Raw genomic sequence first — 15,909 nt, forward strand, 5'->3', positions numbered from 1 at the left:
GAAAGAAATCCAACAAGAAATCGAATTTCTATGACTGAATCCTATTTTAAGGTTTTCAACACAACCGCAGCACAGATTCGTATGGCACGCATTGCACAGTCGTTCCACACCCCCGAGACGTCTAGAGTTGGTCTTTTTGTCATTTAAGTGCTCGTGGGAACCTGGAAGCGCAGGGTAAAACCGGCAGCCATTCTGTTATAAAGATCTGGGAAAATTTGAATAGCAGACGCTTTTTCAGAAACTACGTATGCATGAGGTTAAAGTAGCGGACGCTTTTTAGAAAAATGGAATCGGGTATCAGAAAACGCGGAAGATAATTTTCCGCAAGTGTGGATCAAGGTAAAAATGGCGGACAATCGTAATTAAACATTTCAAAATCCCATTTGTATTCGTCATAAACGCGTTGAATGATATCACCGGGAATGTCGCGATAGAATTCGTCAATCATCGCCGGATTGGTTTTGCGTTTTCGCTGTCTACGCGACTGTTCAAACACCTCCGTCACATTACTGATACCCGCCTTACGAATCACGTAGTTCAAATCGGTCGCCAGCGTTTCGAATCTACCGATAAAATCGTACTTAAACTCGCACGGTTCACAAAGTTCGTGGTACTGGGACCAATGATCGTTGAAACAGTTGATGAAATCGTCCCTGGTATCTTCTCGGTCGTTGCGCGGAGCCAAATATCGCAAAAACTCTCCGAACGTCGCTGATCCCTTTTCGATTTCGTCGTCGCTGGCAGACGATCGGAACGATTTGACGATCTTTCGGCCGTAGACGCGTCGATAGTAAAAATCGTCGGTTCGGTTGAGAAATTTATCCCGGTAACACGAAAGCAGGCGAGAGAACGGGTCCCGTACGAATATAAAGCGGTAGTACTTTTTATATTTCTGTTCGAATAAAAGTGCGTCTGGCTCGTCGTCTGAATATTTGTTCCACTGGTCTTTCCGTAAACCGTGGTTGACGATGCTGCCTAAAAACAAATACAAATAAACACATTATAAACACGTGAAATAGATATAGCAAAAACATTAAAATTTCTTAAAATTTTGATTGTGTCCTTTTAGAGAATCTAACTATGGTGTCAGATCAGTCATCCATCTTTACAGAAAGATCTATTTTTAGAATTCTTGCCGGAGGCAGCAAAGAATCCTTACCACCAGAAGGTTAAGAACATTCAACCAGTAAGGATTTTGTACCGATATCACGAAGGCAGCCATTGCTTCTAGACGCCGGATATGTTATATCTAAAACTTTTTTTTAGAACTAAAACGCCATTGGGGGATCTATGTGGTGGACAGCTATTGCGGGTCTACTATGCGATAGGTCGGGTTCACTTACCTATATAAGAACAGGCGGATTTCGGTACAAAACAAAACATCACTTTCCTAGCATCGTTCACTAGCACGTGTCGAGTTCGAACGAAGTGGTTACTTTTCGGAGGTCTGTGACCCTGTTGTTTACATAGGGCTCGTAAACGACTCTGTCGCCGCTTCTGTTCGCGTTCAATAATCTCATCGGGAACCTGGAGAAGTAATATCGAAGAATATTACTCACTAAATCTGTTATTACAGCGGAGTCGAAATCCATTTCTTCAGTTACGCGGTATTAATCTATATGTTTCTGGACCCATTTCCACAGTTGGTGTGTGGGTTTCTGCATCCAATTCCACAAGAGTGTATGGGTGATCTGAGTCTGAATTCAGTTCCACCAGTGTGTGGGTTTGATTCCCGGGGTTTGATTTGACCGTAGTTACCTTATCGTTGGGTGTGGTTGGATATTGCCATTGCTGTTCGCATTTCCTTCTTTTTTCTACGTTCCTGAAAATAACCTAACCGCGTAAGATGAAATTGTAAATAGTTATCATTTTTACTATGTTTTAACGTTACACTTACCAAGCCTTTTGACTGGATGAAAATCGTAGCTGTTGCGACGCATCTTTCATCACTGAATTGAATCTGAAAATAAGTAAATGACACCTCATAATGGTATCTCGATAGTACTACAGTAACAGTAATTTTAGGAAATTCCAGTTGTGGCAATGGGGATCCAGCATGCTAGTGTGCAGTAGGACATCAACTACCGTGGTAATTCAAGATAATTCCTTTTGTGGCAATTGAGGATCCACCAGGTGTGCCAGTGTGCGGTAGTACATCAACTACTGCAACAATAGAGATTCCACCAGTGGCAAGTGAGGATCCACCAGGTGCGCTAGTGTGCAGTAGTACATCAACTATTGTGGTTAAGGAGGATTCCACTTGTGGCAAGTGAGTGCGCAGTAGCGCTTTAAGTCAAGTGATTTCGATAAAAAATTCGATAAAAAGTGATTTCGATTTTCTCCCCGAGGTGATAATTGATTCATTTTCACCTAAAATTCACCGCTGGCTTGTAAAAACAGACCCTATACACCAGACCCCAGTATCTTATCTTACCTGGTTTTGTCACCATTCTTGTCTCCGAGATCTCTGACAACCGCGTCGTGTGGCCTCCTCGGTGTCGTGTATTGAACTAGTGAAATAAACAACTGACACGTGACGAATCCGCTGATGAAATAAACAGCATATTTAGCCGTTATCCGTCTCCAAAAATACATTTAACCCGTATTTCACTGTCTACTGTCTCTCTCGAGTTCCACTTTCTTGTTCACGGTAGAGTTCCACTCGTTTGTCCTATACTTCTCAAGGTGTCAAAACCTTTATCAAATTTTGAATCCTTGTCCACTTGCCAGAGCTTCCACTAATACCACACAGTTCCCACGCGTCTTTTTCTAGATTAAGACCCCGATTCTCGTACACTTTTTCCGATTAGTTGTCCATATTCCTGAACTGTCATCTGCGTGAATCAGTTGCCAGCAGCACCTCAATGTGTCCAGTTTTTCAGAGTAAATTGATGGCCACAGTAGCAGGTGCCTGACCCGTCGGGGTACTGCGGAATCACCAACTGTATTATAATAGCCAACAATCGATGCAGGAAATATGCGTAAATGAAATCAAGCTAGCACATGTTAGCATTGATTTTGTAAGAGGATATTTTAGCCAACTGACGAGGTTTACAAATCGTTTTATACGCGTAATTCACATCGCGTTTACACATCTAAAAGAAATCACTCAGGAAATGAAAATCAAATCAACATTCAAATTCATTCATCCCTTTTCATAAATCTGGCTGGAATTGAAACTTGATTCGACCTACAATATAATTTAGTTGCCAAAACGACGACGGACATTTTTCGCTAACTCAAACATGTTTAGAGATTTTTTGGACTGACGTCATATTGGCCGTCAAAAGAAATTTGTTATAGATGTCAGTTAGCGCGTCTGGTATAAACATGGTTTTAGTTTTGACCCAACTACAGTTACGTATTTTTTCATGACTTCAGCAAAGCCCGAACCAGCAAAACGTCATAATGGCATCAAAGGCATCGATCAGTAAAATATTGGATCCTCATTCTAAAATTCTAGGACGCCGTGCTGGGCATATTGTTTGTAAACTAGTTTCATACTGATTATCAATATCTAATCACCTGAAACTGGGAGCAAAAGTTCGCAAAATCGATTTTGAAATACCAATTTCTCACGGCGCCAACGAAACGAGGTTGCAGCAAAGAACAACAGGGACAAAAGTGATAATTTCACAGACACATTTCATGAGGCGCAATTATCTATGTCGCTTTTAGGATTTTTTGCGAGTCAATTTTCCGATCGAATATTGAAATCAATTTCTTTTTGTTCGATACGTACTTAAAAATTCCTTTGTCCAAGCCGAGAAAGAGAGAAGGATAGAGTATTATCTCAAGCATGAGCTTATTTATAAAGTCGAAACCATTCCTATACAGACCGGCCTTTGCTCGTAATCAATTGAGAACGGTATCCGGGTGGGTAGCTATGAACCAAAGCTGTTCGAAAATTCAAACCTTGACTTCTCAATCACCTGATCTCTGGAACATGTTCAAAACTAAGATACCACGACCGTCGCTAAAAAATTTGAAACAAATCTGATAACAATGCAGTAGACAAAACGTTGCGGAATAACGATCACGTGGAAACGGGCTGTTTTCACGTGACCGACGCCATATTGACGGCCAATAAATTCATGACAGACCCCCGAAATTTGTCAATGACCATATTATCTGCTGTAATATATGACACATCTGTGTGTGCATTATTCCATATTTTTGAAAGTATTTGGTAATCGAGAGGCTCTAAGTGTAGCATTGATCATCTAATTTGGGGGAACTCTAGACGTCTACTGCGATTGATTCTTTGTTTCCAGTAGGTCAACCCGCCAGGTGGTGGTGTTGGCCAAGACCAGAAGTCTTTCCCATCTGACTGGGCAAACGATCTATGACATCACTCGCACGACGTCTTAACCAAGCGAGTCCATTAAAAATGTTTTATACATAAATTCATATATATGTGCCCGTTCGCTGAAATGTGTGTATCAAATAATTTAAGAAAATATTTCTTAGATTATTCATTCTAAAAGCCTGCAAGGCGCATTAGTCCACGCTATCAGAAAATTGAAAAATGTAGTTTTCGCGTTTATGCAGACACGCATTTCGTTCTGAATAATATTTTCTCGGATGAAAGAAAAAATGTCGGAAATTCGTCGTATAAAAATTTCCGTTAATTTGAAAATAACGTCTGCCTATTGGTCGTCGGTGATTGGTTAAAATGTCCGCAACATTTTCGACTATTATGCGCGAGTTCTGATTTGTCAATCAATCACATGATTTTATACAAATAACACAGTGTTAATCTAACAGAGGTTCCTGGTGCGGAGCGACAGGTGCATTTATGTTCTCTATATTTTCTACTCGCCAATGCAATATTTCACAGTATATTCACGTCTGGCCTCGTCGTTTCGGGTAGCGGAATATTGTTACTCTGCAACTAACTTCGCATTTTACAACTTTGCAACTGTTGATTTATTAGTCATTCTAGTGATCACTCACCGGTGGAACAAGCCAGCAGTCCAGTATTCGTTACTGTCATCAACGCAATCTTTCAGCTGGGCAAAAAATACTTCGTTCCAACAAACTGTAGTTCAGATTTTGCCATAATTCTTCTTCGTCGACACCGCTTCGAAACATCTCCCAATAAAGTTCCATGAGTGTCAAAATATAGACGTTGGAATAAAGCATCGTAAAATTTGAATCTACATCTGCTCTGCGTTCGTTTCTACACTAGTCGGTTATAGCCGTTATTTTCAAATATGACGGCCACCGGCGATGGAAATAACCAATCGGCGACGGTCGTTTTCTACAAAGTTCGAACTATTCGTTATTGGGGCGCGTTTCTCGATTCGAGCAACACGGCCAGCTGGTTACAACCGATAACCCTCGGTCTATTCGTTATTATCTACGTCATGGGTATGGTGGGCAACTCTTTATCGTGCGCGGTAATGGTCTTCACGCCTATGAAACGACATTCGTTCAGCGTTTATATATTTTTCCTCTCGGTCAGCGACACGCTCGTCTTGAATATATGCCTTTTACGTTGGCTGTCGTACGGTTTCTTCCTGACCGGCAGACCCACTCCGATCAGAATCGACAGTTTCATTCGCTGTAAACTGATCGAATACCTACCGATAGTCGTGACTATGATCAGTTCTTGGCTGATCGTGCTCGTTTGCCTGGAGAGACTGGTCGCCGTCGTCACGCCGTTCCTGGCCAAACAAATCTGTCGCCGGCGAACTTCGCTCATCGCTTCGTGTTTCGTTTTCGGTTTCTGTTTTACCTCGACCGCCTACATGGCCGTCTGCGTCGGCTATGATCACGTGATACATTCCTGCGTGTTCGAATGCGACATCGATTTCGCCACGAATTTCCTAGTAACTTCGATAATCTGGCAGTATCTACCGATGTCAATCATTTCCGTATCGAACGTGTGCATCATTGTCGTTTTATGCAAATCAGTTCGCAATAGTAGTAAAATGGGCGGGGCTGGCGGTTCGAAAAATGAGAAATCCCGACAAGTGACGGTAATGCTTTTAGTAACTTGTATCGCATTCATTATTTTCATAGCTCCCGACACGTTTTTGCACATAATCTATCCGACGGGCGATTTAGAAAACTGGTTTACGATCGACGAGTTTTTGTCGTTGTGGTGGTTGCTGAACTACACTGTCAACTTGTACCTGTACGCCATAACAGGTCGCGAGGTTCGAGAATCGTTGAAGAAAATGTTTCAACAGATTTTAAAGCGCTTATTCTCGTAATTACGATTTTAGAAATTTTGCGCCCGTGCGTCCAATCGACGAAAAAAAAAATAGAATTCCCAATCAAAACAGCAGGACGTTTCTTTTAAACACATAGTAAAATACCCCTGGCATCTACGAAAGCAAATCGACAAATCGGACCAGTTCGATCCTTATGAAAACGACCGTCCAGGCTGCGAATTTAGAGTGATAAGACCTGACGCCCGAAAATAAACTAATGTTAACTCTCCCCTACACGTAGATACTGTTGTTTCTTCATATTGACTACTCATTTTGCCGACGAAGCTAATATATATATATATATATATATATATATATATATATATATATATATATATATATATATATATATATATATATATATATATATATATATATATATATATATATATATATATATATATATATATATATATATATATATACTACGTACTTTCAAATAAAACCAGTTAACCTACGCTGTAATACTACCTGTTAATTCACTGACAGTAAATCTTTTACAACTCACTGGCGATGGAACTGAATACGAAACATTATTCATCAAAAAGCATCTTTTTAAATAAAACAAACAAACAACACCATTCTCGGAAGTCAACAGAAAGACTCGTAGCTTCGTCATCTCACCCCGAGATTGGCAAGCGAGTTCACGAGTTACTAAATCTATTCCGACAAACACCGGCTCCATCTTTCGTCTGCAAGTGGGGGTAGGGTGTAGGGTATATAAACTGCTGTAACTCCAGCATCTCTCTCACTCCGATATCTCACACGCTGACTCTTCATACAGTCGACTTTGTGTGAGAGGAATCTAAAACACAACTAACATCAGCCGCTCTTCAGAATCTAAATATTCTTCTTTCTATATCGATTAGAGACAGAACAACTCGCCGAAAACATCATGGTAAGTGTACATTTCACTGACATTCTGATTTTGTTCGATATTTCAAACCGCACGAGACCCCACCCCCACCCCGCGACTGAACGCGGCTAAACCGTTGAGGGTCACCTTCAATACACCGTTCTCATAGCTAAAATCTACGAGCAATTATTACAAGATGTTTGGTGAATTTGAGATAATTGCGCCTAAATCAACCGCGAATCCTAAGGCATGATTTACTAATTCGCCGTGTGTGTGTTTTGAATCTTTTTCACCCAGAGGTTATCTGCTTTTGGGGGACCGTTCATAACGTATGCGCATGCTATCCGTGATGGGAGGGGGTAGGAGAAATTGGTCACTTCTGAACATACGTACGTAGGTGTCACTATCAGAAAAATACTCGATATTCATTAAAAATGTATCCAAGCCTCTATGACGTCACACTCAAAAAACAGCCGATAAAGTAGGTTGGTTTTTAATTTCAAATTTGGTTGATTCTACGAGCAATTATCTAAACTCGTGGGTTGATTGCACGAACGAAAAAAATATTTAGTGTTTTTACCGATGGCTTTAAGTAGAAAATCCATTTTGAAAACTGGTGGCAAATTGATTGAAATTTCAACTAAACACACGTATAGGGCCTAATGCGCATTAAGCTTTTACAACGATGACGTCATATACGAGAGAGCATCTTCTATCCCGGGAGGATACGGAGCTGACTCAGCGGCAGCAAATGGTAGTAAACACCAGCAGCATTTGCCTCCTTCATCAGTTTAGTATAAGGTTTATACATAGACCGTTAGCTCTGGCGCATCAGTAAATTGGATCCGTTATGAGTCAGTCCGTCGGAAGAGGAATGCTGCTGCTGCTGGTGGTACATGCATCTCTCAGAAATGTGCAAAACCAAACTCGATATTAGCAGCCGATATATTAACCCTTCAAATCCGACAACACTCCAACATCTGCTGGGTGGCAGGGTCGAGATTCTGAATCGTAATCTCTTTAGATCGGCTGAAGGAACTAATTCAGTGACATTCACGGTCATATCTTGGGTTTCCTAAAAGACCCCTCAAAATTTGCCTAATTATCCCAAAAGGATTAGTGAATTCGAAGTCGAAGAAAATGATAGAAGCCTGGGGCCCACTACTAATCTATTCGGAGGGAACAACCCTCTGGAAGTCACAATGTTAACTGCACAAGATATCACATTTTCATTTGTCTTTTCAATTTTTCTTATTTTTCAGCGTGAATGTATCTCCATCCATGTCGGACAGGCCGGTGTACAGATCGGTAACGCCTGTTGGGAACTGTACTGTCTGGAACACGGTATCCAGCCCGATGGTCGAATGCCCAGCGATAAAACTATCGGAGGCGGCGACGACAGTTTCAACACGTTCTTCAGCGAAACCGGCGCCGGTAAACACGTGCCCCGAGCCGTGTTCGTCGATCTGGAACCGACTGTAGTCGGTAAGTGAACTCGTGGCATTTTTAGACGCTGATTCAAGGGTAGTGAACATGGGAGTGAAAGGTGGAGGTATGGTGATAGTGAGAGGAGGAAAAGAGAGAAATGAGGGAAAGTGAAGAGGGAGAGAGACGATGATGAGGGAGATGAGATGCTAGCATGAGTAGAGTTAGAGATGACAAGGAATGGGGTGGGTAGGTGAGTGGAAGGAGACCCGCCTAAATCAAGTTGTACGAACCTTTCTGAATGGCTTGTTTCGATGTACAAGTACATGTATATATTTTTGTAATTGCAGATGAAGTTAGATCTGGCCAGTATCGTCAACTGTTCCACCCCGAACAACTCGTCACCGGTAAAGAAGACGCCGCAAATAACTACGCCCGTGGTCACTACACGATCGGTAAAGAGCTAGTTGATTTAGTAATCGACCGAATCAGAAAGTTAGCCGACCAGTGTACCGGTCTTCAAGGTTTCCTGATCTTCCACTCGTTCGGCGGAGGTACCGGGTCCGGTTTCACCTCCCTGTTGATGGAACGACTGTCCGTCGATTATGGAAAGAAATCCAAACTCGAGTTCGCCGTTTACCCAGCCCCGCAGGTGTCAACAGCCGTTGTCGAGCCGTACAACTCCATCCTGACCACGCATACAACTCTGGAGCACTCCGACTGCGCTTTCATGGTCGACAACGAAGCCATCTACGATATCTGTCGTCGTAACTTGGATATCGAGCGCCCGACCTATACCAACTTAAATCGGTTGATAGCCCAGGTTGTCAGCTCTATCACCGCCTCTCTTCGATTCGATGGTGCTTTGAACGTCGATTTGACCGAGTTCCAGACGAATTTGGTACCGTACCCGCGAATTCACTTCCCTCTGGCCACGTACGCTCCGGTCATCTCCGCCGAGAAGGCTTACCACGAGCAGTTGTCCGTTGCTGAAATCACCAACGCTTGTTTCGAGGTATCTAACCAGATGGTGAAATGCGACCCACGTCACGGTAAATACATGGCCTGTTGTATGCTGTACCGCGGAGATGTCGTCCCCAAAGACGTCAACACAGCGATCGCTACTATCAAAACGAAACGAAGCATCCAGTTCGTCGATTGGTGCCCAACAGGTTTCAAAGTCGGCATCAACTACCAACCGCCGACTGTCGTGCCGGGAGGTGATCTGGCTAAGGTACAGAGAGCCGTCTGTATGTTGAGTAACACGACCGCTATCGCTGAAGCCTGGGCTCGTCTCGATCACAAGTTCGATCTGATGTACGCCAAACGCGCGTTCGTTCACTGGTACGTCGGCGAGGGTATGGAAGAGGGCGAGTTCTCCGAGGCTCGCGAGGATATGGCCGCGTTGGAGAAAGATTACGACGAGGTCGGTATCGATTCTTGCCAGGATCTCGAAGAAGATGACGACGTAGAAGAATATTAGAAAAAGGCGTAAAAAAGGAAAATCGAAACTTATCCGCACCAGAATCGAGTTGACTGAGTATTGATGTAAAATCTCTGGGGCCAGTTTCACAGTCATGGCTAAATCTATCTAGCTAAAGAGTACGAATTGATGTTTCCAATTTTTCAAGTCTAATCGGTCAAATTCAACGCACAATCGTGGAACCGAGTGCGGTTCAATAGTTATGGGTTAAGTGGATTTTGACCAAATGAATATTTGAATAGAAAACGTACAGTGGAACCTCGTTGTAACGACTTGAAGTTCGTCGTAACGAGGTTTCAATGTATTTTGGCAGAGAGCTGACGCTTAGACACAATTAGTGTGGAACTGGTTCGTATGGGTTGGATTAGACCCGAATGCCCAGTCGATAAATCGAACCCAAAATTAACCTCTGTAGACTGTAGACGACTGGTGTAGACGACGCTACAAAAAACCCTGAACACCACAGACCTCAGTTACCAAGTATTAAATCTTGTTGCACATTCGTTTTTTTTAGAAAATGAATATGATACGTTTATGTCTTCCAATAACCACGAACATTTTCTGAGAAAGATATCTCTGGGATTTTTTTATGAAACGAAAGTAAAATGACATAAAAGTTTTAAAAAAAGCACTTCGTTAGAAATTCGCACACGAAGAAAACTGTAATTTCTTTTTTTCAAGTTAAGTAAGAAAAACATTGATTTGTGAACATTGTTGTGATTTTTTTTCGAAGAATGTCTTCCAGCATGCATGAGGTACAACAAATGAAATAAAGACAAATTAGTTGAAATAATAAGTGTTCAGCATTTTGGACGTCCATTGTTAACAGACGTAATTTGTGAATTAATTTTGGATTGAAAATATTTAGAGTCGGGGAAATAAGAAGGAAGTCGATGAAGTGTCGATCATATGATGGCGGTAGGTCCAGGGTGCCGATTGGTGGTTCCTGTTTAGGGTATGAAATAAGATCTTTGCAAAAGAAACAACGGTTTCTCCGCAGAATTGTGGATATTTATTCGAAAAAAGAACATTTTAAATACTAGGTTAAGTCAGATCTTAAATGGAAGCGAATGAAGTATCCGGTCCGATGTCCGTAGCAGTCCGGCGGGAAAGCCGAGTTCGATTTCCGGTCAACTCATTTCTAAAATAACAAAACGTGGAGACGATTTGAAAGAAGCATTTTATATCGTTGAAACTCAATTTGAAGTTGATGTTCACACAGAACGTCTCAATAAATAGGAAAATGAACAATTTGAAACAAACTGTCACACAGTTATATGTAAACACATTTAACATGAATTAAACTTTTTAGTTTCCGGGACATAAGAAATGTCCCACATGTTTGCGTGGGGTGGTGCGTGGGAAATATCCGCAGGACGCCACAATTTCGGATGTAACGACAAACTTATTTTCACGTGTTAAGCGAACAATGAAAGAACCTCAGAGTTCGATGAACCGTTAAAAATCCAAAACAAATATTTGATGTTTGGCTTATGTTACAACTATATCTGTCAGAAAATCGATCGCGTCTGAGTTTTTGTTGGCTTTATTTCTCAGTGGAATAAAAACGCAGAGGTCATCAGCCTCCCTCACTGACGCCCATCCACACCTGTCGTAGGCTTGGTGCGTGCGTACTTACTTGACCAATCGGGAAAAATTATTTGGTATTCCTGACAACGGTTTCCGGTGAAACCCTCCGGGCAGCTGAAATATTCAAGAGGAAAATCAATCTCGAAAGACGTGAGTATAATGTGTTTCTTTTACTTTTATATTCCTCCAATTTCAAGTTACTTTGAATATGTTTTTGATACCACGACTGTTCAGCTGCGCGGCCGTTGTGAATCGTTACGGCGTCAATAATAAAAAGATTTTTTCATTGTAAGGTTTCACTTTGCTTTAAGCTACTCCGCATAGCCGTCCCCAAGAGGGTACCGGTATGTGGGTGGGAACGACCACTTTTGGCCCCAGAGTGTTTTCAAATGAGGAAGAATGTATCATTTATACTTAATAAATTACGCGATTTGTCAAGTATAAGAAGAATTTAGATTTGAATGTATTTTTAGAACGGGAACACAGCTTTAACCTATTAATCTATCAAACACGTACGTAAGAACGTAATAAGAGCCTTGGTTGTTTTACTATATTCGACCCTTGGACGCCCTTGCTCTATGACAAAACTTACTGGCAGCCGAGGACTCGAGCCGATCCTAACTGAATAGCGAAACATTTCCCTCCGTTCAGACAGGCAGTTTTGGGGATTTCTTCCGGAATGCATTCATCCCTGTAATTAGGCGGATGCGTCGTGACGTCATCACTAGTCGTGACGTCACCACCGCCACTCCCGTTGTCGTCGGTGGCAGACGGGTTTTTGTAACCGTCTATGACGTTTTTAATCATCTCATTGTATTCTCGGTCGTTGGCAGTTTTATATTTCTCGTTCATCGTCGATTCTTCTACAGCCGCATTATCTTCGTCGTTTCTCGTATTTGCCGAATCTAGAATTTCTTGTGTGATGGAAAAAGAATGAATTCAAAATCAACTAGATATTATGTATATAATTGTAATTCTGTATGAAGAAATTTGTAGTTTCGTGGGTTTTGAAAATTCAGTTCTACAAAATTCAAATATTCTCTATCGAAATCTCTTTTTTCTCTATTACAAAAATCCATTGAATAATGTGTCGAAAAACTTCACGTGAACTAAAATCAATGAGAGAGGATAAACTGTGTCCGCTTACGTCTGTCTACGCTGGCAGTTCGACTCAATTTGTCGTGTATGGATGTCAAATGTGTCGGTTTATTATAGAAATTAATAATGATTTTACTATATTGAGGAACAGCTGTGTTGCTGAATCAATCTATCGACCTAGAAATACTGATTTGAGTTGAATCTAAATGTCAGCTGCTAATTAAGATATTGACAATAAATGTGCGTCATCAGCTGATTAAATAAATCGAAAAAAACTAGCGTTGAAAAATAACTAGATCGATTACAAAATGCATGGGATCCTGTCATTATTGGGGCTGATATCGTGAAATACAGTAGGCTCGGTCCCTTAGTACGGTAAAAAATTGGGACTGGAGAAATTCTACCCCGAGTTGGTATCAAATAGTTAGTAAGCTTTTGTGCGAGTAGACTCTGTCTCTTACTGCGGTTAAATTGCGACTGGTGAAATTCTAGTCCGGGTTGGGGTCATATACTGGAGTAACAGTTTGTAAGAGTTTGTGAAATACAGTAGAATATATCAAGCTTTAATTGAAGATTTTGTTATTGTGTAATATATATCTCCCCTATTGACAACCTTGGTGATATAATCCTCTTGACATCCTCACCGACAGGGATTCGAACCTGACGGTATCGAGATTGCCACGGTACGAAAGGTTCGTGCCGTGGCTGAGTGTAGCGATGCCACCAGGTTTGAATCCCTGCCGTGGGAGGATGTCCTCTTGGGTGCGCAAACAACTTTTAACTGACGACTTCAATTTGCATCATACATGATTTTCTATGTTAGATAAATGTAAAAAAGTGTGATTATCATCAAAACCGTATCTTTATTGGCAATAAAGTCTGATAAATGTGGTTAGGATGTGATTAGGGGATAAAAGATATAATGTGTTCTTTTCTCGTTTGTAAAAAACTTACCAAATATTCTTTCATCGAAGGTCTGTCGCTAAAAACGGAAATATTTGATTTTAAATCGGGAAAAACGGGTCACAAAGCGCTTGAGTCGCTTCCCCTGTGCACAGCTTCTGCCGTTACAAACGAACGAACCCTCTAGAATAAAACATTCTACACATGAATAGGATAAAAACCACTATGTACAATTATGAGAATTTAAAATCGAGAATTTATTTCTAAAATGTAAAAAACACGACGTTTCGATCTCACACAAGAGATCATCGTCAGGTGTGAGATATTGACAGTTCTCGATTTTTAATTATTTTTATTTTACATAGGGGGTTTTTATCCTATTATCCGTTCACCACGTTTGAGTGTGGTTATCGTGCTATTATAAGTTTTAAGTTTAAGTTTATTGAAATAGACCATCATGGTCCTTAATTTCATACAATAAATTTCTACGAATACTGTACGTTCAGAACTATACATTACATTTCGGAAAATATAAAATATAATATGTCCATCTTACTCGAGTTGGTGTCAAATACCAGAGTGAGAGTTTGCGAAATGCGCTAGACCCTGTCTCTTACTCGGTACAGATAAATTCCACCCCGAGTTGAGATCAAATCGAGTAGAAGTGCGAGAAGTCTCTTCTCAGGGTATAAGTTGAGACTGGTTAAATCCTACCCCGAGTTGGTGTCAGTTACCTAGTAAGGGTTTGTGAAATACATTGGCCCTGTCTCTTACTGCGGTCAAGTTTGTCCGAGTTGCTTTCAAATACTGAGTAAGAGTTTATGAAGTACAGTAGACTCTGAATCTTACTGTGGTAAACTTGAGAGCGCGGTAAAATTCTATCACGAGTTGGAGTAAAATACTGAGTAAGAGTTTAAGAAATACAGTAGACTCTGTCTCTTACTGCGGTCAAGTTTAGACTGGTAAAATTGCAACCCGAGTTGGTTTTGAATAGCGAGTAATAGTATGAGAAATACAGTAGACTCTGCATCTCTTACTTATAAAGGGTTAAGTTAAGAATGGTAAAATTCTTCAAATACTAGAGCATAGAATTATAGCAGGGTGATTGAAGATCGTGTTTGATATAATTAGCAATAAGACACTTTTTTTCAATGAATACTGCTTTCAGTGCAGAGATTGTAATTCAGTAATGTAGTGTTTATCCGTACAAAACACACGTACCTTGTTAATTCCAGAATCGGGAACACATGTCACCAACAGGAAACATACCACGAGCACCGCAAACCGAAACAAAATCCTCATAGCCTTGAATTCGATATCCAGGCCGGTAGGTCAAGTGTAACGAGGATAGAAATCCGGCGTGATTTCAGATATGTCGTCAGGACCAATTGAAAACGGCACCTTTCATAACGACGTATTGTGTACGTAACTCCGAAATCGATTTTCCCCTGATAACGTACTATTTAACACGAACTCGTAACGGTTGACGGTTAATTTCAAATTTCAAAATTTTCATAATTTCGATATTTGAAATCATCCGCGCATACGCGAAAAAAAACCTCGAAAGTGTCGAAGCTACGAGCGATGTCTTTCTAATACGTCCGACGCCATCGACGAAATCGATTTCGGCTCCTTTTCCCGATTCGAATAAGTAAAAATAACCGACTTATTTAATCATTTGTCCGTTAAAATTTAGATTTCAAATATTATACAGCTCGCATATGTGGTACCTAAACAGCCAGATCGAGCAGCTGGCAGCTTTCCCTTTATTCAAGAGAGATCTGTGACGTTAATGCGACTGGATTGTTTATATCGTATTGGCCTTTATGAATTTATACTGAATATAACAGTAATATGCATATCGTAGAGCATCGGGATTTTTGGATTATAATGAACAAATTTGAATAACATCCGCCTATTTCAGCAAATACGGGCGACATGTCTGGAAAACTTCCGTCTTTCATATACAAAGTATACTTCGATGTAAAATTGGATCCGTGAAATCGAATTTGATAAGGAAAAAGCCAGAATTCGTTTGAATGAAAAATTATTATTTCCATGAATTGAAAAGGGGAAATGTTGTTTTCACTAATAGCCCTCATCCCGGTTCAAAATATCCGTATTTAAGACAAACCTGGTCATGGCTTCACGAATCAGGACTTCACCCGAGACACATGGCTGTGGAATCGAACTGCAGCAATAGAATTGTCTCACAAACCATCGATTTTTGAAACTTCGTTGATAAAATGTTTAATGTCTGGTGTTTGTAGTTCATTTGCAATAGAAAATAACCCAGGTCAAAGTCCTGAACACATGTGAACTGTGGATGATCA

At 40.8% G+C, this 15,909-nt stretch overlaps 4 protein-coding genes across 4 annotated transcripts; 2 read left to right on the forward strand and 2 right to left on the reverse strand.

Moving 5' to 3' along the window:
* Window positions 1-334: 334 nt before the first annotated feature.
* Window positions 335-2,595, reverse strand: LOC141910375 (carbohydrate sulfotransferase 13-like). The gene is made up of 5 exons (XM_074801109.1): window positions 2,435-2,595; window positions 1,898-1,960; window positions 1,759-1,822; window positions 1,344-1,527; window positions 335-975 (listed from the first exon to the last, which is right to left on the reverse strand). The coding sequence occupies exons 1-5, from the start codon at window positions 2,593-2,595 to the stop codon at window positions 335-337; spliced, it is 1,113 nt and encodes a 370-aa protein (XP_074657210.1).
* A 2,621-nt stretch (window positions 2,596-5,216) lies between these two features.
* LOC141910376 (allatostatin-A receptor-like) lies at window positions 5,217-6,221 on the forward strand. The gene has a single exon (XM_074801110.1). It carries the CDS (start codon window positions 5,217-5,219, stop codon window positions 6,219-6,221), a length of 1,005 nt encoding a protein of 334 aa, XP_074657211.1.
* A 737-nt stretch (window positions 6,222-6,958) lies between these two features.
* LOC141910198 (tubulin alpha-1C chain-like) lies at window positions 6,959-10,747 on the forward strand. The gene is made up of 3 exons (XM_074800911.1): window positions 6,959-7,119; window positions 8,340-8,562; window positions 8,853-10,747. Exons 1-3 carry the CDS (start codon window positions 7,117-7,119, stop codon window positions 9,983-9,985), a joined length of 1,359 nt encoding a protein of 452 aa, XP_074657012.1. The 5' UTR covers window positions 6,959-7,116; the 3' UTR covers window positions 9,986-10,747.
* Window positions 10,748-10,756: 9 nt separating this feature from the next.
* On the reverse strand, window positions 10,757-15,423 carry LOC141910199 (uncharacterized). The gene is made up of 5 exons (XM_074800912.1): window positions 14,798-15,423; window positions 13,628-13,655; window positions 12,168-12,489; window positions 11,625-11,689; window positions 10,757-11,126 (listed from the first exon to the last, which is right to left on the reverse strand). The coding sequence occupies exons 1-5, from the start codon at window positions 14,876-14,878 to the stop codon at window positions 11,116-11,118; spliced, it is 507 nt and encodes a 168-aa protein (XP_074657013.1). The 5' UTR covers window positions 14,879-15,423; the 3' UTR covers window positions 10,757-11,115.
* Window positions 15,424-15,909: the final 486 nt, after the last annotated feature.

This window comes from Tubulanus polymorphus, chromosome 8, assembly GCF_964204645.1.
Source record: "Tubulanus polymorphus chromosome 8, tnTubPoly1.2, whole genome shotgun sequence".
In the NCBI taxonomy this organism is placed as follows: Eukaryota; Metazoa; Nemertea; class Palaeonemertea; order Tubulaniformes; family Tubulanidae; genus Tubulanus; species Tubulanus polymorphus.

Excerpts from the sequence above, each read along its gene's own strand:
- LOC141910375 (XM_074801109.1), bottom strand. The coding sequence starts at position 2,595 with ATGTATTTTTGGAGACGGATAACGGCTAAATATGCTGTTTATTTCATC. Across the intron at positions 1,961-2,434 it reads AAGAATGGTGACAAAACCAG|ATTCAATTCAGTGATGAAAG; the intron begins GTAAGATAAGAT and ends ACTTATTTTCAG. Across the intron at positions 1,823-1,897 it reads TCATCCAGTCAAAAGGCTTG|GAACGTAGAAAAAAGAAGGA; the intron begins GTAAGTGTAACG and ends GGTTATTTTCAG.
- LOC141910376 (XM_074801110.1), top strand. The coding sequence starts at position 5,217 with ATGACGGCCACCGGCGATGGAAATAACCAATCGGCGACGGTCGTTTTC.
- LOC141910199 (XM_074800912.1), bottom strand. The coding sequence starts at position 14,878 with ATGAGGATTTTGTTTCGGTTTGCGGTGCTCGTGGTATGTTTCCTGTTG. Across the intron at positions 13,656-14,797 it reads CCGATTCTGGAATTAACAAG|CGACAGACCTTCGATGAAAG; the intron begins GTACGTGTGTTT and ends TTCCGTTTTTAG. Across the intron at positions 11,690-12,167 it reads GCTCGAGTCCTCGGCTGCCA|CTGCCCGGAGGGTTTCACCG; the intron begins GTAAGTTTTGTC and ends TGAATATTTCAG.
- LOC141910198 (XM_074800911.1), top strand. Across the intron at positions 8,563-8,852 it reads TCTGGAACCGACTGTAGTCG|ATGAAGTTAGATCTGGCCAG; the intron begins GTAAGTGAACTC and ends TTGTAATTGCAG.